At 38.9% G+C, this 26,883-nt stretch overlaps 1 protein-coding gene across 7 annotated transcripts in view; it reads left to right on the top strand.

The window, feature by feature from the left end:
- The window catches only part of LOC105565338, a 179,597-nt gene that overhangs the window by 91,297 nt on the left and 61,417 nt on the right, over window positions 1-26,883 (top strand). For all 7 annotated transcript variants that reach the window (XM_012018436.1, XM_012018440.1, XM_012018439.1 and 4 more), the window contains 2 exons: window positions 7,554-7,701; window positions 14,403-14,510. In XM_012018436.1, the coding sequence (XP_011873826.1) occupies window positions 7,554-7,701; window positions 14,403-14,510 (256 nt within the window). The remainder of the gene's footprint in view (window positions 1-7,553; window positions 7,702-14,402; window positions 14,511-26,883) is intronic.

Raw genomic sequence — 26,883 nt, 5'->3', positions numbered from 1 at the left:
TTGTGTTACTTTACATTAATGCTCCGTTATTTATTACCTTTAGAGTTTACAACTTAGAAATGTGGAAACTTGGAAATAGAGGGTTTGGGGGAGGGTGATAATTGGCGCAATTACGTTGGCGCGGACACTATCAGGTGGATGATGAAAGGGACGAGAGGGATGAAAGGGACGAAAGGGATGGATTGTATATTGCGACGCGAAGAAATCGAATTACCGCGGTAAAACCATCCTAATGCATTCGCCCGTCATGGAATTCCGCACGCTTGTTCCCTCGTGCGAATTAATGATGTCGCATTTGTAACGCAAAGCCAAATACTTAAGAATAATGTTTTAGTAATACCAGTTGAAAATGTAATTCCTTAAAGGGAATTATAAATAAGAATTAAATCGAACGTCGCGGTAGTGACGAAATCGTGATGTGACGCAGGTCATAATAAATTCGATATGTAAACAGAAATTGGGATATAAACTGAGCGGAAAATATTGAATAATTCATTAGTCGAGAAAATACTTTGGAGCCATATAATCATGTCACATTTCAAATTTAAATAATTTGCAGATATTTGGTGAAATAGAGTAAAAGTCCAAAAATTCTAAAATAGATTTAGATTTTAATTTCTAGAGATATAAATAATTATTTCTTAGGTTTAATATTATCCAATAACTTTTCGTTTACAATACACAATAATATTACATTAGAATCATTAAACAGCTAATTAAAGAGCATTAACGAGAAATAAAGTCGCGAAAAATCGCTTTTCCGTGCGAGCGAGGATGATTCCATGTCGCCGCGATGTACCTCACTTGTCGCGTGAGCGCAGTTCTTTCAAGACAATGCATTCCGGAGTGGTCCGCAATTCGGCCTGCAATTCGGCGCATCAGGATGCAGTTGGAAACGTGTTGGTGATCACTTTACGAGCCGACGTGATTGCAATCATCCTCCTTTCGCAGGCTGGTGCCGCTCCCGGGAATCCCTGAGTGAACTTTTAATAATTCACTCGCAGCCAAATGCAAGCGCAGTGTAAGGAGGAGGGAAAAGGGTGAATGGCGCATCCGCTTGAAAAAAAATTGGATCTTAAGCGGCATACGCGTGAGCGGAATCCTCGAGCGGATTGTCCCGTGCAATAGGTCATAAGAGCGAGCACAAGGGACATTAATCTTGTATATAGTATATATGTATATGAAAATTATTTTTAATTCTATCAAGTGCTTTGCATTTGTAATATCTTCCACTTTACGTGCACGCCGTACAACCGAACCTTTTGATAATATTTCAAGAGAAGATTTGCCAAAGAGACGAGAGAAGTATGCATTAACACGAGTCTGGGATTGTTTTCGAGCTGAGTCACTCGGTAACGTTGATGCAACGTCAACTGCCACTGAGACAGTGCGTGTGAAACAGTTCTTTGCCAAGGGGCTAAGTTTGCATTGGATGTGGAGCCGCTTAGCGTTGGCATTAACGAATAAATGAAGCAAAAGCACAATAGAATTGGTATCAGAGTGGATCTCCTATTTGACTATTGGAATGGCATTACATTCATTGAACGATGAAATGGAAAAACCGTACAAAGGATAGCGAGACAGAGTCTTCCCGCGATTCTCACTTCTCTTTTTTTTACCAATGTTACTTTCACGAAAGTTGCACATCGTCGAATTACTCCGAAGAAAAATATTACGTTTAAGAAAGTTTTCTCGTCGAATAGCTTTTTAAGTTTTGCCGTAGATTTCAATTACACCTTGCAGAACAATCACGCTACAATAGAAACAAGATTATAAATTAACTTAATATTATTTATTAACCGCCCTGAGTTGTCTCGGTGACAATCACGGCTTATTTTGTCGAATACTTTTCTGCTGTATAACATTCAAATTAATACAAAGAATGGGATAACAAATAACAAAATGTATCATTAATCCCATGATTAATGTTTACGAGAAATATTTTTATTCACTTTTAAACATTTTCAATTCGCACACTCTCGTTTCTAACGTTAAGTGATAATAATAGGATTAAAAGTAAAACAAGGAGGACATGTTTCTTAAGATGAATTTCCGGTTTTTAAGCCGCAATTGCTGCGAGATGCGCGTAGGATTATCAAGCGACTTCGGCGATTCTTTATAAGCTTCTTAATTCGCGCCGTAAAGTTTACTACGCCGGTCGTCGCGACGCGGTGAGACAGCAGGGAGAATTGAATTTACGTTGCCTCCCTCGCAATTAACATTGCGTCGCGAGTTCGAGATTACATCGAAAGTCGAAACGAGGCTCAAGGCAATCCTCCAAGGTCGTTCGGAGATAATTAGATTTCGCCGCGATCGTAAGTAATTTTGCGTACCACAATTGCGCGAACGCCACTCAAGAATATCTTCCAGCCTTTCTCTTCATTGTTTCTTTATTGCTTTCTGGTAAAGATAGTTTTAGAGGAGGAGCTACATAATATACAGGATGACTCCGAAATTTTCAATTCCCTTAGTCTTCATTTAAAACATCTTTTGACATCGCGAACGAGAATTCATAACGGTAGTTTCGATATAAGTCGAGTGATATAAAATAGATTACATGTAATACATTTTTATATTACTATCTCTCTCTTTATTAGTATTTTTTATTAGTACATTAGCACTATTATATCAGCGAGACTGTGTCGTTTCAATTGAATCTATAAACTCCTCGATAAAATTATTTATTTATAGTTTCTTTGTATCATTGTTAACATTATTATTGCATTATTCTACATGTATTATATCAATCAAACGTCCGATGTGTATGTGAATAAGTTGTGCTGCATTGTGGCTGATTCTAACAATGTAATCAATTATTGATTGCACAATATTGCGTCACTTAACACAATATACGCGTACGTTTGGCGTACCGTAATCAGTACGCCATCGTTAATTAGTGTATTAAGTTTATTTTAAAATGTATCTATAATACACGAATTTGATCTATAATTTCACGTACCGTGTTATGGGAAATATTTGCTGCAATAGAAGTATATTTTATTTGTTACTTTTATTATTTTGCAAAAAAATATTACGTCAGATACCACCGTATCACTTTACAGTTAGTTACAATAATCTTTTTACCTTAGAGATATTTGATACTCTTCTCAAATATCAATGTACATATAGTGTGTTACATAATACGTTAAATGCAACTAATCTCAAATCATAATAAGCGCTATCTCTGTTGCATACTCAACGCAACAGCAACAACGTACCATATAATATGTAATTTAATTGATTGTTACAGGAATACGTCGTAGTACGGTAATATTAATGCAATAGAATTGAAAATATCAGCAGGATAAGCATTTAGCATGGTTTTTATCGTGGGTAAATTTTCAGTTATACAGTGAATAGGTCTGTTATAATAATTAATATGTAAATTTGTAAATTTAATTTGTTATTATAAGTTACAGATTAATTATAGAGTAATTATACATATTAATATGTAACTCTGTAATTATAAATTATACAGATTATGAATATGTAAATCTATAATTATAAATTACAGATTATTAGAGAAATAGTAATTATTTATAAAACGATTTGAACAAGCCGTCATTACACGAGCGGTTAAATCAAAAAGCCCCAAATCTCTATTATATCGAGATTACAAAAACAATGTGCTATTTCCACAGAGTTTCTCATTGCATGTACTTTGTATTGGTGTAATGTCATATCGTATTTTCGATTCTTTAAATCTTGCCATCATTATTCGGAGATTCAAGCCTCTTTTTCTCCTGAGTGATATCACTTAAATCCCTCCTCACAAGTTTCTCTCTCTCTCTCTCTCTCTCTCTTTCCATCCTTTGTTCAACTTCTATCATCTTCATAGTCACTTGTGCGGTTCACTTCCAGGGTAAACATTTGTACAACTTTCACCTCGCTTCACGTTCGCTCGCGTCTTGCCATGAATAGTTCAAAGTAAACGCGCGTAATTGTTTACTTGCACCTCACCAAGAATTTAAGGTCTTCCGCTCGTCAATTTTCCTAATTAGCGCTAATTATCCAAGTGCATGCGTGCAGAAAGTTACGAACGGGATCAATTTTGCGCGCATGAGCTTATTCTGCAACTCATATCAATAACGATGTAAAATCACATGATTATGTAACATTATCGGTATTGTAAACAATGTAAAACTAACTCTTTCAATAAGTAATTTGTTATTCAAGATTTACATGATTTGTCATATTTATTTAAAATTCTTATATAATAACTAAATTAGTTATAGTTGTATTATTGTCAGCTATTGTTATTAGTCATTTTCAGAAAGCTTGGTCTACGGTATTGTACGAGCTTGTTATGGTAACGATTTATTGATGTGAAATGGCGTTGGTAACCACAAAATGCAAGACAGAATTGAATAGAATCGATTACACCGAATTTTCGGTGTAATCGAAAACCTCAATGATTCGATTTAATTGAATTGAAAATGCAACTTCGCTTTCTGTTATTTGAATATTCTGATCTTAGGAGGGTTTCTTGTTGAAATTCAAATGATAGTATTTCGAGCATTCATTGAATTTTCTACCGTCGTTAAAGCGACTCAGTAAAATGATTCAGAATGTAAAATAACTCGGATTTAGCAAAATGTATTATTACATATTTATGAATTATTTTTTGCTGATTGCCGAATTTTAAAAAGATATTCAGTGTCAATACTTTACTCTGGTGTCTGCGGCACACAGTTTCTATGGATACATAAAGAGCTGAGGAAGTTGAAACCACTTGGAAATCCGCAAGAGAGGAAATTATCGGGACGTCCAAACTTCGACGGTCCGTAGGATAAAATTATGCGACAGCTTTTGCAGCTTTTGTTTCGTTTCTTACATAAATTATGAATAATCCTCTAAGTTCCTCCTTCCCAGAACTTATGTCGTCGCAAGGTGCGAGTTGATTTTAATATATTAATGATAGCTATAATCAGTCTATAGTAATAATAATTTTAGACACTTGACGACGCAATCAAGATACATTTAAAATAGACGTCGATAACGAAATTAAATAGTTTGATTAATAATAACGATCAGTATTGTGCATAATATAATTTTGTAGCTTTTAGGTACAAATATCACACATTCATAAATAATTTAATAATAATGCGTGGTATGTCACTTAAAAATTATTAAATATATTAGATGAAATAGAAAATACTATTAGTAAAAAATAATAGTTGTACAAAGGTGAAAAATTTTCTCCCAAAGAATATTGTATGTCATATATTTGTCTTTTTGAGTAAATGAAAGAAAAATTGTATAGGAAAGTAAAGTAAACCAGTTCTATCAATTTTATTTTATTATAAATTGCGGAGAGAGGGCGAAAAAGTTATACGGTATTGTCGGTCACAACGAAAATAAAAAAAAAAAAAAGCTTTAATTAACAGGAATTCCCGAAAAACTGTTTTTCTACAGTTAATTTAATAAAATGTACACTCTACAAATGTCTAGGAAAAGCAAAATTCTATTATAAAAGAATTATTCAAAAAGGGGGAAAAATGATAAATTTTCACAGAGTTTTCCCAATCACAGTTCCATGCGACTTTACTTTGAGAAAATATACCTTCATGATTATTTGCGTAAGAAATACGTAAGAACAATTAACGTTTCAAATAGTGGGCATACCTTTAGGTTGGCTCATGCCGTAAATAACAGACGACGTGGTAGCTGAATTCTAGTCCGGCCCAACTAGAACGTAATTAGAAATCCGCCGCGAGAATCATTGCCAAGTGTCGAGCTGATTGGGATTATCGCGCGCTACAAATTTAAATAACCCTAATTTCTGACGAAGCAGCTACGAGTAACACTTATATTTTTCATTCTTCAGCAATCACAAATAATCAATTTCATTAATAATAATTAAATCTTGGAAATGATTAATACCGACTTGTAACATTTAATCAGAAAAAATGTGTTTTAATGACTCATAGATACGTCATTTTGTCCTCAAAACAATCAGCTGATTAAGATAGTAAAGTTTAGCCGGATATTTTAGGAACGTCCGGTATAGATTTAATCGAGGCCGGTGTTACCGGGCTCACTTCCGCGTCGTAAAATCGGAAGCGAAACGACGATTCTTCGTCGATTAAATCCACCGACGCGTCGATTACTAATTTTGACGTGCAAGCCAATATCTGCCCCAACCTCTGGGCTATCCCGCCGTATAACTGTCGATATTTATGGAGAACAACTCTTTAATAAATACACATATACTGGCGTCGTGCCGGTGTCAATCGCCGTCCTGATACACCTGCGAAATCGATAATCGTTTCCCGTTTATCGGTGATGCGAGCTTTTTGATGATCCCCCCGATAAACTTTTCCGTCGCAAGCAATCAAAGTTACAAATTGGATTCGTGTGACGAGCGACAGCAGAGGCGAAGATACGTGTGATACGTTGTAAAAACAACGTGAATTTTACTGAAGACACTGCTGAAGGATCTACACAAACGTGCCGCGCGACCTGTGATAATTATTCCGTCGATTATTATTACCGATGATGTCAATTCAAACTTGCTGAATCCTTTAAGTGACATACTGGATTATGCGCAATGGCTTTGCTCCCTCTCTGTGGCTTTAATCATTTACTCGGTTCCTTTAAATCGAATTCGACGTAGTTATATATCCGTCTTGAGCATTGCGATAAGTTGGTATATAGCACGTATGTGCATACATCATTAAACGTATTAATAGGTTAAATATGAAATATGGGTACATACATATGTATCCATAGCTATGTATAATATTAGGTGTTGCGACAGATTGCACGATACGTTTTAATCATTCATCAAGACAAATTCAATATAGGCAGACCTGTCTTAAATACGTTGTTGAACGAATGATTGGTGTACAACCCAAGTGAAAAGTACAAAGCAAAATAAAACAACTGATAACAAATAGTAATGACGATGATGATTACAATACACGCGAATGTGTAGATAGCTTTCTAGCGTCAAAGGGACATTCGCAATCACTAATTGGCGCGTTGTGGATTAATTAACGCCTCGCAATCCCATTGTGCAACAGTTCGTTTTCTACTTTTGCGAAATAACGCGTAAAACTAACGAGATCGTTAGTGGTAGCCGGCCATTTTTGCGGAATTAATCGATGCCTGTGTCGATTAATTGAATTAATCCGTCACTCCCCTTTTCCCGTTTCTTTAGCCCCTTTCTTAAAAATAACACAACAGTAAAATGTGAAAATTGAACGAACCTGTATTAAATCGATTAAATAAACATTAAGTATAATACTTCTAAATAGCCAAGATTCATATCGCACCTTAATTTGTTTGAGATTCTATTTTAGATATTCGTGAAATTACTTTTATCTTCGATACTTTTCTTTTTCATTGGAAGGTACTATGAAAGCTGTTTCTGCCCTAGATAATTTCTCTTTGGGCGTACATTTATTGTGAATAAAAACGCGGATGACCTCTGGAGTAATATTTAATGTAGATCTTGCGAACATTTTTATACTTTCCACGTTTTTCATTTAATTATTATTTACGAAAGCAGAAGAACTGGTATTTGAATTTTCTTTTCTCTCTGATTTCAGGCGATGAAGATGAGCAAAGTGGGCAACCAGACCAATTCGCAGGACCCACAGGCGGTGAATTCACGCGTGTTCGTCGGGAACCTGAATACATTTCAATGTAGCAAGACCGATGTGGAAAGAATGTTCCAACGCTATGGCCGCCTGGCCGGTAAGTTTATTAGCAAAAATTGTAATTGGTAAAAATTAAACTACCGAGATGAGGTCATTAAAAACTGAGTTCCAAGAAGCTCTGCGCACAAATCTTTATATGTATATGCTTTAAAATACATGCTTTAAACTAGATACGCTGAAAAACAGAACGATAAAAAGCAGACTCCATAAAAACGTAACGAAAAAGTGAAATGCTAAAAAAATATCTGTCAAAAATATCTCTTGAAAAATATGCTTAATAAATAGACCATGGAAAATAAAGAGCTTAAACATATCTTGTTTAAAAACGAGTGATTTAAAAAGAGACGGAAAATTTAGGAGTGTTTTACTACTTATGTTTTAAAATTTTTACAAAATTTGTTTTTGAATCACTGTATCACTGTATTTTGAAGCACTGTTTTAAAAGCGATTTATTATGGATATAAGCAAAGGGATTTGACCCTATTTAAACCGTTAAAATCCATATTTGTTCTGTGTATCTAGGATTAAATGTGTCTCCGCGTAAATGGTAAATTTATATCTAGGTCAGGCTATCCGATTTCATTTATCTTCTTCGCATCTTAATTCGTTTCAATTATACCTCGCGGAAATATTTAGCAGCCTAGCGATTCCATCGGAATAATTTCTTCGCAATCCCTTCGCACACACGCGCGAACGTTAATCCCGCCAAGTACGAACTTTATTCCCGGCAAATCTAAAAAAGACAGCGATATTCATAAAAGTAAGATAGCGACGTGAAGATAGATAAAAATCGATTATCCCGCGGAAGGAAAGAATCATTTGGTTATTTCCGAATATTGTTCTCAATCCTTCCCGGGGCATTCCCGATAAATCGAATCGCGTGAGAAATCGGCGGCCTGATAACATTCGATAATTCGCGATCGAATAACTTATTATCCGGCGCGGAAAAATTGCATCGGGAAGAATAGCGGAAGGGGCAGCGGGGTCCCCGGGAAAATGGGATCCCGGTAACGCAATTTGTGCCACGGCGACTTGACCTTCGATAGCTCGAATTGGATATCCGTCGGTCTCCAGTTTCAGAAGGAGCGGCACGATGACTGCCGCTACCTTCTCTTCCTTTGTAAGCCGTAACCTCGTTTACTCCGCAATCGCAGGATTTGTTATCCCGGAAAATCATTTTTCCGCGGGGTCTTGTCCCTCCTCGGGAATGAAATTACGATTGCGATCTGGAGTGATAGATAGACGGTCAATGATAAGTCGAGAATGACCATGCGAGGTCGGACATAATAGATCGACGATCGAGATGATATCAGATCTCTCGCTTTTTTTTTATTGAATTTATTGTCAACTTTTTATTACAATTCTTATTATGTACACGTACACACACAAGGAAAGCCATGACTTTGATCTTAACAAGTTATTTAACAAATTTACAAAGTCGCAACGATTTCTTAAAACATTCAACATTGTACATCTTCAAGATTAAACTTCAAGTAAAAATTTTATTAAGACATTTAACTGAGAGATTATATACATGTATGTATAGAGCTGAGCTTACAATTTTTTTGCCCGCTCTAACTCTAACTTTAACTTACACTACACGTACGTTAAATAATATACGAGAGAAATGAATGTAGCGCGATAAATAATGTGACAAGCAGTGCCAACGGGATAAGATTATATAATAAGGACGAAGAATACTGCGGAATTAGCTTCGTGCCGACGCAGGTGATATTGGCGTTCCAACGTCGAGCGCGTCGCCGGATATCGCTGGGAAGTTATCCTGCCCCCGCTCTGTCCGGCAAAATCGCAATTTCAAATGTCGGATGTCGAAATTACAAGAAGCGCTGCTAGCTGCCGATAAACAGCTTACTTTCTCAATAAAGGACGAAGACAATAAGGGCAACTTCGTCCTTGCAGGAATTAAGGCGCTCGCCGGATTAGAGGGACGCCGATACGAAGGATAAGTCGCGTCCTGTACGGAGGCGACGCCGCGTGCATTGCGCGATAGCAGATAAATTACAAATTCTACGAATCGAATCTCTTTTGCAAACAACGTTTAACGCGAAAATGTATACAATCTCTGACTTTCTGGGGAATTGTTTTTGTTTGAAATTCGGTTTAAAAACCAAATCCTCGACAAAGATCGCTCTAGTTTCAATAATTTTCCCGCGTGAAACTCTACATCTCTAATCTACAAGACAAAACGAAGAGAAATTATTAAACGCTGCGTTCTGGCCTTTGCGTAAAAAATACTCAAATAATAAATAAAAAAATTGTTATTAAAACTGTAAATATTAACGCGGATCAATTTTTTTTAAATTACGATTATTTCAACATTTGGACGCTGATGATTAAATGGAAATATTTTACCAGAACAAGAAAGCAAATTTTCTTAATTAACAATTATAAATTGCTCCTTATTCAATTTCTTTAAGTTTTATTTCAATAAAAGGCATATAATTAATAATTTATGTTACAAAGATATATATTTAACGTTGAAAAAAAATTGAAAAACAGTCATAAAAGATTCAATTTTTAGTTATCCAAAGAACTTAAACGAACAGAATGACGATATTTTTTGGACATCCTATATGCAGTTGTATTGGAAGAAATCGTCACATAGAATGATTTAAATCTGTACTGTCGAATGCCCAGATAACAACACTAGAGAGTCTCTCTGTCGACAAGTTTTCCAATATAAAGTCGATATTTGTTCTATATAAATGCCAAAACATTGGAAAAATTCACTGCAACAGGCCCTCAACACAGTACTGTTGTTATCGAGGCACTTGGTTGTCACTTTGGCGAGTGACGACTTTTATAAAAAACATAGTTACGAAAAATACAAATAATTGTTACAAAGGGCGGACTTGTCTATTTTTATGGAGATATTTCTATTGAATCAAACTTTGATTTCCATTTTTCCATTTCAATATTTTACTTTTCTCACAATTGAATCTATATATTCGGTCTTTTATTTGGAACTAAAGGCGAGTAAATAAATCACGACTTTTTTATTAGTTAGAAGTTTAAACTTTCTGAATTTAACAGTAGATTTTTTACAAACGCTACTGTTTCACGTATTATATCAAAGGAAATGCTAAGGTTTGTCCGTCGTCTGTTTAATACAGAATCTCGTTTAGAAAAATCTTTTGTCACATACTAATTTTCTCGTAATTTTTACTTTTTTCTAATTATATTATTATTTAAACTTGGAAAATTAAAATTGTTATTGTTAAATTCATCTATATTTAATTGTTTTCGTTTTTTAATACTTTAAAACTTTAAAGTCCTGAAAATAATGACATACCGAATTGAAACGACACAGAAATGAGAATTCTTGTCTGCTTTAAATGGATTTTTCTGACGTCTAGTAGAATAAACAATGAAATGAAATATTTATCAGAATTTTTGTTTGGAATCTTTTTTTGGAGTTTGACACCGATATCCTATAATAATTCTGTTCTTCATTTTGAATTAAATTTTGTTACGACATTAAAATTTCATTACGATACCAATTTTGAATCGACCTTTCGTTTTCGATTGAAATCCTACAGTAGAATCGTCCGTTACTTACGTTACTATTAATAACTAGAACGAGATCAGCGACCGATATCTCAAATAGTTCCGTAACGGTTTTCTGATGCGTTCTTGTCGGGATGCGGTTTTCGATATCGAAATCGAATAAATATTTTTATTTAGAAAACGTATTCTTTCTATATTAAAATAGTTTCGGTTTTTATTAGACAAAACCCGGCTAAAGTGAATCGATCATCGTAATGAAAACAATTTACCACGTTTACGCGAGGATTGCAAGAACTTAAGTTTAACTGTTTTTACGCGTGTTAGACGATAAAACGATAAAAAAAGAACTTTAAATCGTTCTATGAAAACGATAAAATGCAGGAAGAAGAATGTGTAAGCATTTATCATAACTGACGAATTAATTCTATACGCTAGAAAAGGGTTTAACCACGCCCGAAAATAGTATCCAGAGTTCCGAAAAATAAAATAATGACGAGCGAAGGGCATCATATCAACCGGCCCGCACCTCGCACATATACTTGCACTTACGATCGCGCATTTCGCTATCGCGGTTTTTATGACCAGAATAAATTTCGTCGCGGAACGATCTCTTGAGCGCCGATATCGAACTCCCGCACCCGTCTCGCGTGCACAAATGCACACATAACACCTCCGCCGTCCCCTTACGTATGACATGCGCGCAGACAGCGATTTAAATTCCGGAATAAACGTTACGGCGATGACGAGTTACGTTACGGGGATCGAAGATCGATACGATCGACACGACGATCTCCTTTCGACCGATACGCTGCCCTGAAAATGTGAGGGGTGGGATTAAGCTTTGAGATATGGGGATGATATAGTGCTTTATCGGAGAGTCGAGCTCCGAAGCGCTAAATGTTTCGGGAGATCGACGGGATCGCTATGTAATACATGATAAATTTACTCTTGCTTGGAAAACGAGAAATAGATAGATCTGAAGATTAAAATTCGAGAAAAAAAATTATGTCAAGTGCGACCCTAACGGCGATAGTAATGCGAAAACATGTGTTTACGTATACGATAAAATATCTGCTAAATTATTTCAAATATTTATTTTTTTGTTTTACAGTTACGCGCCTATATACGCAATTTTTCCGAATTCTAAATAAAACTATCGGCACTCTGTAATTAGTTTAACAAAGAATTTAAGAAATGATAGATATTACACAGCTACGTTTAACTGGAATTTCTGCGAGAATTTTTAGTAATAATGATTCAATAATATATTATAATTAACAAATTAAAATTGAAAATATAAAGATATATACATTTTTTTATCGTTTAATTATATTCTATTTGACCGATTTTTCGATTGTCGCGAACATGCAGAAAGTGTGTGTTTTTTTGAGGTATATCTTATTATTGATCTCCATGTTTGTCATATACTTCCGCGTTCATAAGTAAGAGACATTAACATGTCTCATTATATACTCATTACGTACTAACATATGCTGATCAGGATTATTATTACGTATAACGCTTGAAAGATTTGAATACTGTGGGCCATGATTAAAATAATATGAAATTTGAATATTTTATGAATATCCAGGAAATTGAATATTGCCTGCTACAATTTAAATTAGAATCGTTTAATTAAATTAGGTAAAACAAATTATGCCATTTAGAATTGAGTTTGAAAAATGGGCTAATCAGATTGCTAAACTCTTATAAAATATTGAATAGAAATAAATCTACGATGAAATAAGATACATATTATTTTAGCTTAAGACTGTTTGGCCAAAATCATCTTTTTATGAAAAACTCGAAACACTAATAGTTGTTCAACAATCGGAAATTGTTTCGAACTTTAAAATAGCTGGCGAAAATTTGCAACGTCTAATTCCGTTCCATTTTTCCCCATTGTTGGGAAGCTTCTATTATAAAAAGAACGAAGAAAAAGATGAAGAAACGTAGACACACATAAGGGAGAGGATAACGTAATTTATCGCTACTAGCGTTTCACGAGCGTATTAGACTGAGATTCGGTGTTTTAAAAATCTGTCTGTTCAACAACCGGTGTGTACTGAAGAATGAGCTGATAACAATAGCGACGATGAAAGCTATGAACATCTCTTGCGCCGAGCTTCGCGATGAAGCGGCGCAGGGGGCGAGGGGGAGGGCAGATTCGCACGGACAGTATTTGCATTCTAGCGCGTACACGCCCGCGTACGCGTCTGTGTGAGTGCGAGTGTGCGTATGGGTTAGATTTACATATTTGTTTCGGCATAATGAATTCCATGCATGGTCAGCTGCTAACCACGCAAAAGTTATTACGGGTACACAGATTACAGGTCGCGTCCGTGCGACTTGCCGCTCCGGCAAAATCGACCGGCAACAACGCGCTCTTGTTTTTATTAATTTGGTTTGCAAAAATGTTTAATATTCCCCGGAGAGTTGTATTTAATCGTTCGGAAATGTCGTTATTTAATTTGGAGATTTTTGCCCCCGGTTAAAGTTTATTCAATTAAAATTTCGTTCTATGTGCATCTGCGCGAATAGTTCTTTGGAGGAAAAAAAAAGGAGTAATTCGAAAAAGTTCGTAGCTATTACAATTACAAGAGCCGATGTATTACATATTTTCCAAATGTTTGTGAATATTCTTAGAACTCGTGCGATTCTCTTTCCGGTTTAACTGTTTTTATAAATTTCTATCATTTATTTTGCAATTCTTTCATGTATAAAACATATAGGATAAACAGGATGGTTTATTTAAAAGGACTCATTCGCGATCGTCTCCATTACTGAAATTTATAACGAGAGATAGAATTTACTCCATTATGAAAAGCCCGTAAACTATATTTTGTAAAGATATTTAAAAAATGATTTTAAAGTCGAAAAATAAATGTTTAAATAAAACTGTATATTTTTCACATGAACATATTAATGAGAATTTTTATGCTTTCCCGAGCTCGTTTATAACTTACTGACAAACAATTGTACCGGTCATTGTTACAAACCATGTGTTAAATTTTCAAATGCTGAATAATTAAATAAAGAATATAAAGTTCGTCTCGAATAAAACAATGGAAATAATAAAAAAAGGTGCGTGTTTGCCGAGAATAATACGTTTAAAACCGTAAAACGATTGAGGCATTGATATTTTTCATGCACGAATTAATTTATTTTATAAGGTCTGCGAAATGTAATTAACCTTTCATACTCTTTCAGGCATTTCTATGCACAAGGGTTACGCATTCGTGCAGTTCACAAATCCGTTTGACGCACGCAGTGCGTGCCTCGGTGAAGATGGTCGCACCGTCCTCAGCCAGATTCTCGGTGAGTGAACTCTTCTATTCTTTTGCCATACTATTTGGAGAGTCGTTTAAAGAGACGCAAAAGAAGGTTGGACGTGCCATACTCCTGGCAAATCACGCCTCGTTGAAAAAGAGGCTTTACGTAGCCTGCGACGCCGTAAAAGACCGTGGATATTATTACGTGTTCTATAATTACGCCACATTCTATAAATGTGTCGCGCATTCCGCAACATTTATATCGTACGAAAAGCAGAGGAGTACCTTTTTTTACGCGTAATATTTTTATGAAAAGAAAAAGATTGTTTATTCATAGAAAATCGCTAAAGTGACAAGATTACGGCGACGAAAGCCTTCTTTGTAATCGATATATCGACATATATTGACACGTTGTAAAGCGATAATGAAACACAAGGATGGAAAAAGGGATTCGCATTAATATGCAACGACGCGTAACATGCCAGGCGATATAGAGGATCGCTTTGACGTGATCATTTATTCAATACTTGGGAGAAAGTGTATCACTCTAGGCGTTTAGCAGCGCGAAATGACACCGAGCATATTCTATAAGACATATTTATGACTTACGCAAAAATATAAAAAGCATCGCAGGCCCGCGATAGATATATTGAAAGTGCAATATCGAAAATATTGAAGAAACGTAAATTTTTCGGATAATATTCTATCGACTTTTTTAACGAAATTATCTCCCCCTAACTTGCGAGAGGGATAAAAATGTTACATTATTGCACGTGCAATATATCGAAATAATTTCATAATACAATCGATCGAAATTTCGTTTGCATAATTTTCCATTTTACGAAAACCTCGCCACTTGGATGGAGCCTATTCAAAATGTATCAGCTGCCGAACGCTAAGTGAAATTATTAGGAAAATTAGAAACTGCGATCTCGAGGATCTTCGTTAACATCGCGCCGTCGAAGGGGATGTGTCTTGCGAAACGATTTATAAACTTGCCGTATATCTCGGGAACCGAAAAGAGAGGTTTGCTTAGTGAAAAGTCACTCACGCGGACGTAAATTGCGGGAATCGCGTGTATTTCCCTTGCGTCTGACATCCTAATCCGGCATAGCTGACGTGGGTAAATGCCGGTCCTTAAGATATTAAATTAGAAACACCGCATTCGCATTAGGACGCGCGGAAACTGCGGAAACCACCCCGGCTGTAGCCGGCCTGTAGGGATATATCCCGCCGATCGTTTGGTTATGACACACGGCATAGACCGTCTTACAAAGGCGGGGCGCCTGAATAAACCGCACGCATGTGAAATAAACAAAGCGACGATGGGATTGAAATCCGGGACTTAGCGCTGAGTGCAGCGGTACACGGCGCGGCTACCATAAAGCACTGTAATCGGCCAAATAGAGCGGACCATCGTATCGCGCGCCCCTATGCCGAATATGGGCAATAGTACGTAATTAGCGCAAATCTTCAGTAATAAAGCTTAATTTCGTATTCGCGCGGCAAGGAAATCGCTCCATTGAGGAAATGCTTCGCATCCCTCCTTTAATCTGTCGATATTACACTGTATCGCATTAGCAAATTTGTAATTGGATAAACGGAGCGGGCGTGAAAATATACGATGCCCCTTCGGCAGGTATTTACGTGGAAATTTGGAATTAAGAGTGCGAAGTGCGATGCGGCATGCATTGGACGCGTAACTTTATATTACATATGCAGCCTACACTGAAAAAAAACATTTTTGCTACCGTAGCTAATCACGATTTGCAAAAAAACTATTTAGCTGCATCAACTATAAATTTCTAAAGCACGGCAAACGGTTTGCTGTCGCATCTAATACAATAGGCGGAGTAGCAAAATATTAGCTGTCCGTATTTTACAGCTGAAATTTCGTTACCACGTGCAGTTTTTAGCTACGGCAGCTACATTTTGTTCCCCACGTATTCTCGCAATTATATCAATTTATTTCGCGATAGACAGGTACGTATATAGACGGAGCTTAGAACGTGAAAGGACCGCGCTCCTTACGGGGCTTGTAGAGCTCTGAAATATTCGTACGTTTATTTGTCATGTATGAAAAACGTTCATAAGATTTTCGAACATGCCCATGGGACATGTGAGATTGTTGAGGCGTATCCTATACGTCCCTTGTATAATCCATGTCCTTCATGTCCTACATGCGCCGCGTATGCTACCTCTCGAGTATCGAATGCGCGTATCAGCATCGAATTTTTCAGAGCACTCCTCCTACCTCGCGTACGATGCAACCTTTTTCGGTCGTCTCTCGCACTAGCCGCCCCTTTATGCGAGTGTTTCGCACAGACGCGTATCACGCCAGCCAAACACGGCCCCCTTTAACTCGAAAATCACGTTCCGCGATCTGTTAATTACACGCGTGTGATGCGCGGAAATTAAATCAGACGAATATATTAGATCGCATCTTACGCGAAACGAGGTACGCGACCGCCCGCGAGGCATACGAATTTACCGTAGAACGGGCTGAGCTCACGGAACATCCCCGTGGAGTCTCGGAGTTAACAGGTTCTTCTTTGAAATTTCTACGAATTTCTACAGTTTGCAAATTACCGGTTTCCGGTACGAGCGCAGCTCAGCCCGACCCCTTTACTCTTGCCCAAATATTTCTCACCGTTACCGCATTATAGAGCGCGCAGGAGCTGTCCACCCTCCTATTTCTAACCCGCTCTCCCACCCCTCCCCCTCCCCCGCCCCTGCGGCAAGTCGCACTTGTAAATGCACGCCATCGTCCGCGCGCTCGCGCCCGCCCGCGTGTGTACGTGCTTGTCCGCCCCGGAGGTAGGCGAAGCATCGGGCGAACCGCCGGAAACACAGTTCTTGCATTAGCCGAAGAAAGATTTCTGGGGTAATCGTGGCGGAGAAACTGCCATCCCGGGAGAGAGGGAGGGAGGGAGGGAGGAAGAGAGAGAGAGAGAGAGAGAGAAAGAGAAAACGAAGAAAGAAAGGACGCGCACGCGCCCCTGTCGTTCTTATTGGCGCGGGTTAGACGTACGGGGACGGGGGTGGCAGACGGGGAGGGTGGTTAGCGACGGCTAATTCCATTGGGTGTGCGAACGAACGGAGTAAAAGAGTTCCCACGCGATAAGCTTTAACCCTTTGACGCTGCTTGTATCTCCCAAAAAGCGAATCGATCTTTTCTACCGGGTGACACGAAAAAGACGAAAACGTCCAACGATACCCTCGAGTGCCCTGAAAAAACACCCCCGAGGGAGACTGAACGTAAGCGAGCCGCTCGATTTCGGTTAATTTACTGCTTTGCCACTACACGTACCTCCGAGACGACAAATAACAAAATTAACGAAATAACGCACATTGTCCTATATTAGTACAAATTAAAGGACCCCCGACCCGGATTTTATTTCGCGCGAAATTTTTTTTCTCGCACCTCTTTCCCTGAATTCCGTATTTTTTTCAGGACGCGTATAGCTTGACTTCCGCAAACGTTCGCGCATTCGTAGATTAGTGCGAAAGTGCGCTTATTTTTTTTTTAATTCCGAAAGTTCTGGAAAACTCAGATTAATATTAATTGTGATATTCACTTCGCGAACGTCATCAACGTTTAACGTCGACCATCCGGAAGACGAGGGTCACATGACGAGAGTAATGCACGGCATATGCAAATACCGTGTGGACGATGATTTATTATACTAATCTCGTTACGAATTAATGTGCTGATTTATGATGGCGCGGTCCTTTTTCACTCTTCGCAAGGTGTCCCGACGCCGCATGAAAACGCGGCATAAGTCATCCCCGTCGCACGGATTTTTTCAAAGCCGACCGCCCCCGGTCCGCCCCCAAAATATCCGTAAATCTAACGCATTCGTATATTAAAATCTCCAGAAATTCCTATATTTTTTCACAATTTTTCTTGTTGTCACATCAGCAGCCCTTAAGCGATTAGAAGTCAAATAGCGATGAATTACGATTATCAAATTTTATTTGACATTTCAAAAATGTGTGGGACATTTCATTTCTAAATAAACTGACTGGTGCCACAATTTATTCATTTTATTCTCACTAACAATTGATTCTACATTTCTTGAAAAGGACACAGCGTAAACCAATGACTGTACTATTTAAAAGTCAATTAGTGCATTATCACTGAAAACATTTATAGAGGAACGTCCTCTATTATGAAATAGGTTTCTAATATGAGGTAGCAGGTTTTCAACGTTCAAATTCAATCACAAATCTTTTTTCGTAACCACAATCTAACAATTAATTTTCCACTAAACAGATTTTGCTCCAAAGGCAATAAATTTATGATGGAATCAACTGATGATGACCTATTAATTTAAAAGAAACTCCACTATTCCATATTAAGATCCTGTCTCACAGGGGACTTTCCTCTAATTGTAAGTATAGCAGTAAATTATTCAATGCTACATCTATAACTGCGAAGCAGTGAACATTCACTGTTTCCAGTGATCATCCACTGATTGTCTTTTAGAGAATAAACTTGTTACAGTAGCGCGATGGAATCTTATATGTTCATACGTAACAGAATTTTATTACAAGTGGATGTAACGTATCGCGGTTATCAATGCGAAAATATAAAGGAATATATACAGGGTAATTCGGAGAGTATCTCGAAACCTCGATGCATTTGTGAATAGGTTTGCGAATTGCGTATGTAAATCGGCACTTTTCCAGTATTTTGAACTCCCGAACTCCTCGCGGATATTCGTTCTCGCTCTTATATGTCAGAATTTCATTACAACCCCATATGGCGTACGGCGTCTTTTCAAAAATACGAACAGTAGAAACATAAAAGAACGACAAGGGCGGGGAACAGCGGACAAGGCTGATAATGCTGGACGTTGTAATTTTTGTTCTTCCGGTGGTGAAATCCGATATGAGACTGAAGCACTACCGTCTTCTTGGGTCCGGGAACATAGCTACTCTATTTTTATTTCCGTTTCTATTTCGTTAATGGCTCGACTCTTTTTTTCCCCGAGATTAAATCATAATCTAGTTGCATAAGTGCATTAAGATATTCAACGTGAAAACGCACTGTACGTTGCGTTAGTAAAGAAATTAGCAAAAATCCGATGTTCGAACGGATAGAAGAATGCCATTGTAAAACGGCGTTACCTAGTCGAGTGCGTAAGTGATACTGCGAGCTGCGAAAAATCGCAAAGCAACAAAGTTGATATTTCATACGTTTGAGGCCACAGCCGGCTCCGCTTAAACAACAGAAGGCCCGCGTTAGTTATTAATTGTAGCAAATGTAGAAATGGATTTTATAGCCTGTCACAGCGATGACGCAACGCCCCAATCGCGAAACATGATCCGCCGGCCGTACCGCACGTGCTTCAATCTCTATCTCGTCCCAAATCCGCCGCTAATTAACAGCAACGCTCGCATTGTTTAATTTTATTATGCAACGTTATTTTAAACTTCAGACTCGTTTATCCGCCGCGAACACAACACGTCGTGTTGCGAGCCGGAAATTCCGCTAATTAGGGAGGGCGTATAATGTAATTGCGCTCGGGATCTCCCCTCCCCCCCCCCCGCCGTTCCCCCTTGCCCTTCGCGCCCCCTCGTCCAGCCCCTCCTCGCCCTACTTCTCCCCCGTCGTTGAGCGAGCTCAAAGTAACCTTTTGCGTGAAATGCGCTTACACTAACGAAGTCCGTGCTCGTTACTGGTTACATAAACGATAACCGGCTCAAAGTGACGCTCTCTCAGTGACACGCAGAACCGCCGCGACGCTGGAACGTTTATTCGGGCGCCGCGATGCTCCTCCGGGCCACACCAATAATTTCCAAATCCTAGGCTCGCGTTCACGGCATGTCGAGGGTCAAAACTCCAAGAGTGACACTCAAATAATGCTAATTAGGTAATAACTTTGTCGTTCTGTACGGATCCCTCTGAGCTTATTCCCGGTTTTTTCAAGCGACGATTCTGCAGAACAGTGATTCTAATGTTTATCAGAGTCGATGGGGGGGTCAAGTGGGATCACTTTTGCAGTCGTACGAGTCACCTTTCTCCTCAAAAACTTGAGAAAATTAAAATATAATGATTTTTCTCGATTTCAAATAGTTTCGGATTTTGCGTTCCTTTCAGGTTTTAAAAAATTAACTGTTGCACTAAATATATTTCAGGATCTACTTATATTAGTTTTATTGTCGATGAAAAAATTTCAATATAAACGTGAATAAATCTTTCTTTTTCAGAACCATCGCTCTCGAACTAGATGTTTATACGGTTCAGGCATTCATTAACGTTCTTTAAATGATTGTTACATAACATTCAGCAATCAAACGTGCACGTCAAACTGTTAAAATATTAAGTTTCTTTTTTTCTCAGGTTTTCTTGTCCAGATAAAATTTATAGTAAAGAGCTGAGCGACTCTCGCCCATTTTTCTTAACGAAAGGTCGCATCGAGTATGCCAATTTTCGTGGGCACGCGTTTTTCAGACGGAATATCGAGTTCCCGCGTGACACACGTGTTCCCGCGTTCGAGAGCGAGAGAGAGAGAGAAAGGGGGGGGGGGGAGACCCGCTAGGCGAGTTCACCCAGTTATCGTAAAATGCTTGCACCCTCGCGAAATATCGCGCTGCGCTAACGCGCACGGGCGGGCAATGGACGATATTTCGTTCGGGATGGAAATGAAAAGTCCGACGTACCTACGCGCGCGTGATGCGAATGATTTTTTTGAAACAGTTATTTTACTTTACGATCGGCCCTTTTTCCATGCGCGCACCAGAACCAGAACGAGTGTATTTAATCCGGCCGGAAGAGGGTATCGCAAAGGAGGGGGAACGGCGGGGGATGAAAAGTTGACCCAGTGCATAGCACCCAGGGGTGGACGGGATATTTTGGAATCCCGCTGTCTACGCGCAGCTTAAACCATATCACTTCCCTCGATTCCGGGTGTAAGACACGCAAATCTCTGCACCGATCAAGGCGATAATGCGTTTAGCATGATACTGTGCGATCTTTTATTAGTGCGAAAGAAAGAAGTAAATTATTGAAGTCCCCTCAAGACTGTTTAAAAGTTGAATTATCGATAAAATGGTAAAAGGGGGATAAGCTAATTCTAACTTAATTCTGTATTTTTTATTCCGTGCTGTAAGTCTTGAACTTGAACGTCTCGGTGTTAAATTTTAAAAGAAAGAATTAATTTGAAGTTCTAATTCAATTAGCATTTAATTAACTTCCAATAAAATGTTAACATTTATCGCGGAGGAAGATTAATATCTAAGGCTTGAAGATTTAAAGTTTCGAATTCAAGTGCTGGATTACTCTTTTAGCTCGAAGTAGTCATTAATCGATTTGTAATTAAACAGGCAGCTTAATGCATAAATCACTGCATTTTTAAGCAGGTGTGTTAAGTGCTGCGTGCCGAAGATCCACCCCTGGACACTCGGCATCGTTTTACGACTCCCTCCACGTGCTCTCCTTTCCCCACTTTCAGTTCTCTCCTCAAATGAGCGCTGAAAGCTGGCAAACTCTTGAGGATATAATCCCGGCTTTCCCGATTTTCCCGCTGCAGCCTGGAGAGCTGCTCGCATGAATTTATATGAAAACGCTATCTACCCCTCGCTTTCCCTCTCCGCTTTCCTTTCGTTGCATTATGCACCGCCCTTAGGCCTCTCTTCGCCATTTTAATGCGCTCGCGTTTCCAGATGATTTCCGGTGAATCTTCCCTCGCCCAGATCCAGAATCCCTATATATTCTTAAATTAATTTGTTTATTTTAGCCTCTAAAATATCAGACCTACAATTAGATAAAGAGTTATATATTTAAAGGAAGACCGAGAAAAAGTTAAACTGTTAAATTCATGCTGTTAAATTTGATTCAAGAATGAATCCGCCATTGCTCTTATTCATGTCCTTATTTTCAACTAACATGTGTGTCAAAGTTTATTATTTCAGCACAAAATGTAATTGCAGAAACAACTTTATCTGCCATTCAACCCATTTCTGTAGTCCCTTCTTACTCCATTATTTAAATCAATGACATATTAAGTAGGAGCAGTAGATTGAGACGAATTTAACGCTATAAATTTTGACAGTGTAACACGTAACATGAAACTTCTAAAATAAATAAATCAGAGACGAGCGTGCATCGTGAATGTATTATCTGCTGATTTCGCGCGAGATCGTAGATTATTGATACATGATCCAAATGATAAATGCCGCAATCAACGTAAAAATGTGGTAACAGCAGGTTGTCGATAAGACCGGAAGGCGAATCAGATTAAAGTTCAAAAGTCGCGCCTCGGAAAAAGTACGGTGATTGGACATAAAAGTAATTACACTTCACCAGGGATGACCAGGAGAGTTAGCGTAATTGAAATAAATCAGCGAACGAGTTTTAAATTTAAAATCCTCGCTGTGCATTCGCGCTCATCCTTTGTTACTGTATCTAGAAATGCAATTAAAGAGCAGAAATAGAGAAGTGCCTCGCATTCGGCTGGATAAATAAGTATCCTTCGATCAATCATGATCGATTCCGATTAGTTGACTCGCCTGCCTCCGCGCTTTCCTTCCACTTAATTGAAATCGAACATTTGACGACACACACAAAGAACGGCCGTGACGTCCAATTAGCACGCGCACAATGCCGCTGCCGGCCGTTCGTGGCGACGACATTGCTAATTATAAAATATTAATTAAAATCGTAAGGAGGATTCCGGGCGCACGGTTTATAAATAAGTGGCTTTCGAGTGCGGCGCCTTTTCGTATCGTAGTGTCGCGTTCAACTATTTAATTTAGCTTCCCAATCGAGTGTGTGCTAAGATCATCATCGTTCATTGAACGCAATAGCGTGTTTCCTCTAATAAAATTGGAGTTGAGAAGCTTTTATATCTAGTAACGTAAAACATTTACACGTGATATAAAGTTTCATTTTCCTTTCACATAATCTTGAATAAATATTTACAGCCATTTTACTCCAAAGCAGTTTACGTTTTTCGACATTCTTGTTAAGATGGGGAAAATTCCAGACAAAGAAGTGGTGATTTAAAAATGGTTCTGGGGAATTGGTTCATTTCTAAAGTTAATTTTGACGCAATTGCTCTCATGAAACGTTATTTACGGACGTTTCGTCCGAGAAGAATTTATGTACGAATGTTTTCCCGCGGACGTTTTACTCACGGGGTCCACTTCAATTCTTATCCCATCGCAAAAATTCGAATCCTTCTCAACTTCTCTCGCACCCAAATTTCCAATACCGTTCCCGCTTTCCACTTTCGCGCAGAAATCCAAGTTCCCGCGCTAGTCGTCGCTTTAAATGCGTCAGCGTAGCGGGCTCGTTCGCCAGTCACGTGTCGAAGGTGAATAACGCGATTCGGGTGCGTGCAAAGGTGACAGGGCGGCAGAGGGAAAGGCAGACGAGAGAAGAAAGCTCTTTCCTTTCCCTCCCCTTTCTCTCTTTCTCACGGGAAATACGTCGAGTATCTGAATAAATCGAAACAGCCAAAGTGATTCTCCAACTTAAATTAGTTTCCGCCTCGAACATCGAACAGGTTACGTTAGGTCAGGCCGGGTCAAGTTAGGAGAATAAGCTACTTTCGCTTCTTTTTGTAGAGATGGCTGGGAGACGGGTAGGAGGAAGCGAAGACTTCCGCTGCTGTAAACGAATCCCAGGTGATTTCGGGTTGCCTATTCGCTCGTTTTGCACGCCATGTCATGTGCGCCATTTTTTTCGGTGTAACGTGCCGTATATTGCACAGGTTGCGACCCGATACGATCGTCCGCGTCATTTCGCAAGTTTTTTTTATACGGATCTGTTTTTCTTAAATAATCGACATTTTTGTCTACAATTTTATTCGTCATATTTGCAACGCGATTGCATGCGGTTACGTAATATGGCATCATTTTCGCGATTTTCAGTTCTGTCACCAAGTGACTACGAAGGTGTACTTATTACACAAAAATGATCCAACTCTTAATAATACATGGAATTGTACTTGACGAGGATTCGGTCATTATATTTGAGTCAACGTTGGCGCAAAATTTTATTTCTGTTTCGCGAAATTTGCTCTAGCGAAAGAATAAAGTTTTGGAGTTCGTTCCGCATTGCAGAGCTGCGTTCAATTTATAATATAATCGATTAATTATAATCTGTGAATTCAGATCATTTTACGATTTATAGAAATGTCATTTCACTCAGGTACAAAAGGGATGCAAATTTCATTCCTTATGAAACGTTTCATTTAACGATAAATTCTCGCAGCAAATAGATATCGAAAATAGGACTTTCCCTGGAAAATTAAACCTTCCTCTAGATCTAATCTCGGGAAAAAAAACGAATTTCCCGAACAAAAAAGATGGCGGCGGGCAAAACGGAATAGCGTGGAACTAATCGACGCTCGAATCTCGTCGAATCCTCTCCAGCATCCGCATCTCGATTTACTATTCGCGCATTTTCCTGGAGAATTCGAGGGAATGGGGGAAAGGTGGAAATGCTCGTATCTTCCGTTCCTTCTTGCGTTAAAAATCTTTGGATCGAAATTCCCGTCGTGCGAAAAGACGACCGGGAAATTAACGTCCAACTAAAAAGAAATAGGCGGCGGGTATCTTGTAAAACTTGTATTTACTAATCTTTGCGAGTTTTGTTAGCTATACCCCGTACGTACATTTGTGTCCGCAACGAAATCCCGGACGAAATAGTTAGTGGGAGACTACGAGGACGTTCTGAAAAGGAAATTGAAATACTTTGCATTGTGTCTCGGTTGAGATCGCTATTCTTGATCGGGGATGGGCGTTTCGTTTAGCGGGACGCTCCCCCTTTTCTCGGGATTTATCGCGTCGTGACAAATCCCTTTTTTTCTGCGCGGGAATTATTGATTTGCTAAAGAATTATCTAACCAAACAGAAATGTCACCGCAATCGTACACGCGCTGTATGAAATATATTACATTGCCGTAGCGCAATAGCGGCATGATGGATAACGCAGCACGAGACACAACTATCTTTTGCATAAAGGGCAGAACGCTAACAAATTTTTCCGCGCGGCGGCATTTGAAAAAGAGAAACTCGGCGAAATGTCTTGAATGTATCAGAAGAAGTATACACTTTTATTCAAGCGTACATTTCTATAGATTGTGTTGGATTTGTCGTGAAGTTTGAAAATGGATTCACCGCGAAGTCCATTACAAGATCACGGAACAAGAGGCACGTCATTACCCGTGCAAAAGTCAAACCGATAACTGCCTCCGCGGCGTATGGCTACTTGAAGAAGAAATTCATTGACTTTGCAATACACTGGAAATATACATTTTACGCGTCGTTAGAGTTGTCCCAAAGTCCAACGCGAGCGTGAAATATGGAACATACTTATTTTAACTTGCGAAAAAGCCGTATAAACTTTTTTTTTTACAAGGGTTTTAGCTTTTTTCCCAAGCCACTTTGGCGTAAGTACGAGCGCGATATAGTCGTCTCTCCGCGAGTTTTGTTTTCGTGGAATTAGTTTCCACCTCAGACTTTTGCCCAGTCCGAGCAGAGAGAAAGGAAATGTAGCGTAGTTTTCCATTTTGTATAACTTGTACAATACTCATCGATTCCTGTCTCTCTCTCCCTCTGTTTCTCTCATCTGTCCGCATCGAGAAACCGCGATAGGGAGCGCAAACAAATATGGAGGGACATTACGAGAGAAAAAAAAAGTAATGATGGAACCGAGAGGAGAGTTGCAGAAATGGTTATTATATCGCATTTAAATAAAAAGTAAACATTGAAACGTCCCTCAGATCGTACATAGGCAAACACGCGGAACAGAACGAGAGATAAAAATGACACCCCTGCCATTTTAATGCGCCGTGACAAACGCCGGCTACCGGTTGCGTATGTTGCTATCGCGAAAAAGTTGGCGAATTAACGCGATTATACACGCAAATAAAGAATGCACCGACGTCATTGCTGAAAGCGGCGTTCGAGCGGCGGCGCTCGGTTGCTCGGGAAATCAGCTTTCAAACCGACGGGATGGTCGAAGCGCGCCAAAGCGGAAGCGGAGCGGAGCCGGAGCGCGCGCACAGGACGAATGCAATTATGCGCGATGCGAAGGGGAGGGGGAGGGAAGGAGGGGAAACGCGGGCGCGTTCGTGTTTATAATTTTCTTTGAGGCGGCAAATTCCATTCGCGTAGCTTCCGCTTTGAATGCGCCACGACGACGCATGCATTTAAACGAGATAGTTAATCTTTATTCGGCGTTTTCGCGAACGGATTAAATCGACTGAAAAGCCGCAAAAATGCCGGCCAGACGAGAGCGAGTTGCATTTTTGCATCTGAAGAAAACGCTGCGGGATCGCGGGAAAACGAGAGGACTGGGAAGATCACGGGAAAGTGCAAAACACTTTTCTCTCGCCGGCGTTCCGCAAGCGGATTCCATGCGGACCGATTCACAAGTTGGCCCTTGGATTAATTAATTAATT

The sequence above is a fragment of the Vollenhovia emeryi genome, unplaced genomic scaffold, assembly GCF_000949405.1.
Source record: "Vollenhovia emeryi isolate VEMERY1.0 unplaced genomic scaffold, V.emery_V1.0 DF939153.1, whole genome shotgun sequence".
Taxonomy (NCBI): Eukaryota; Metazoa; Arthropoda; class Insecta; order Hymenoptera; family Formicidae; genus Vollenhovia; species Vollenhovia emeryi.
This window is presented reverse-complemented; position numbering and strand designations above follow the sequence as displayed.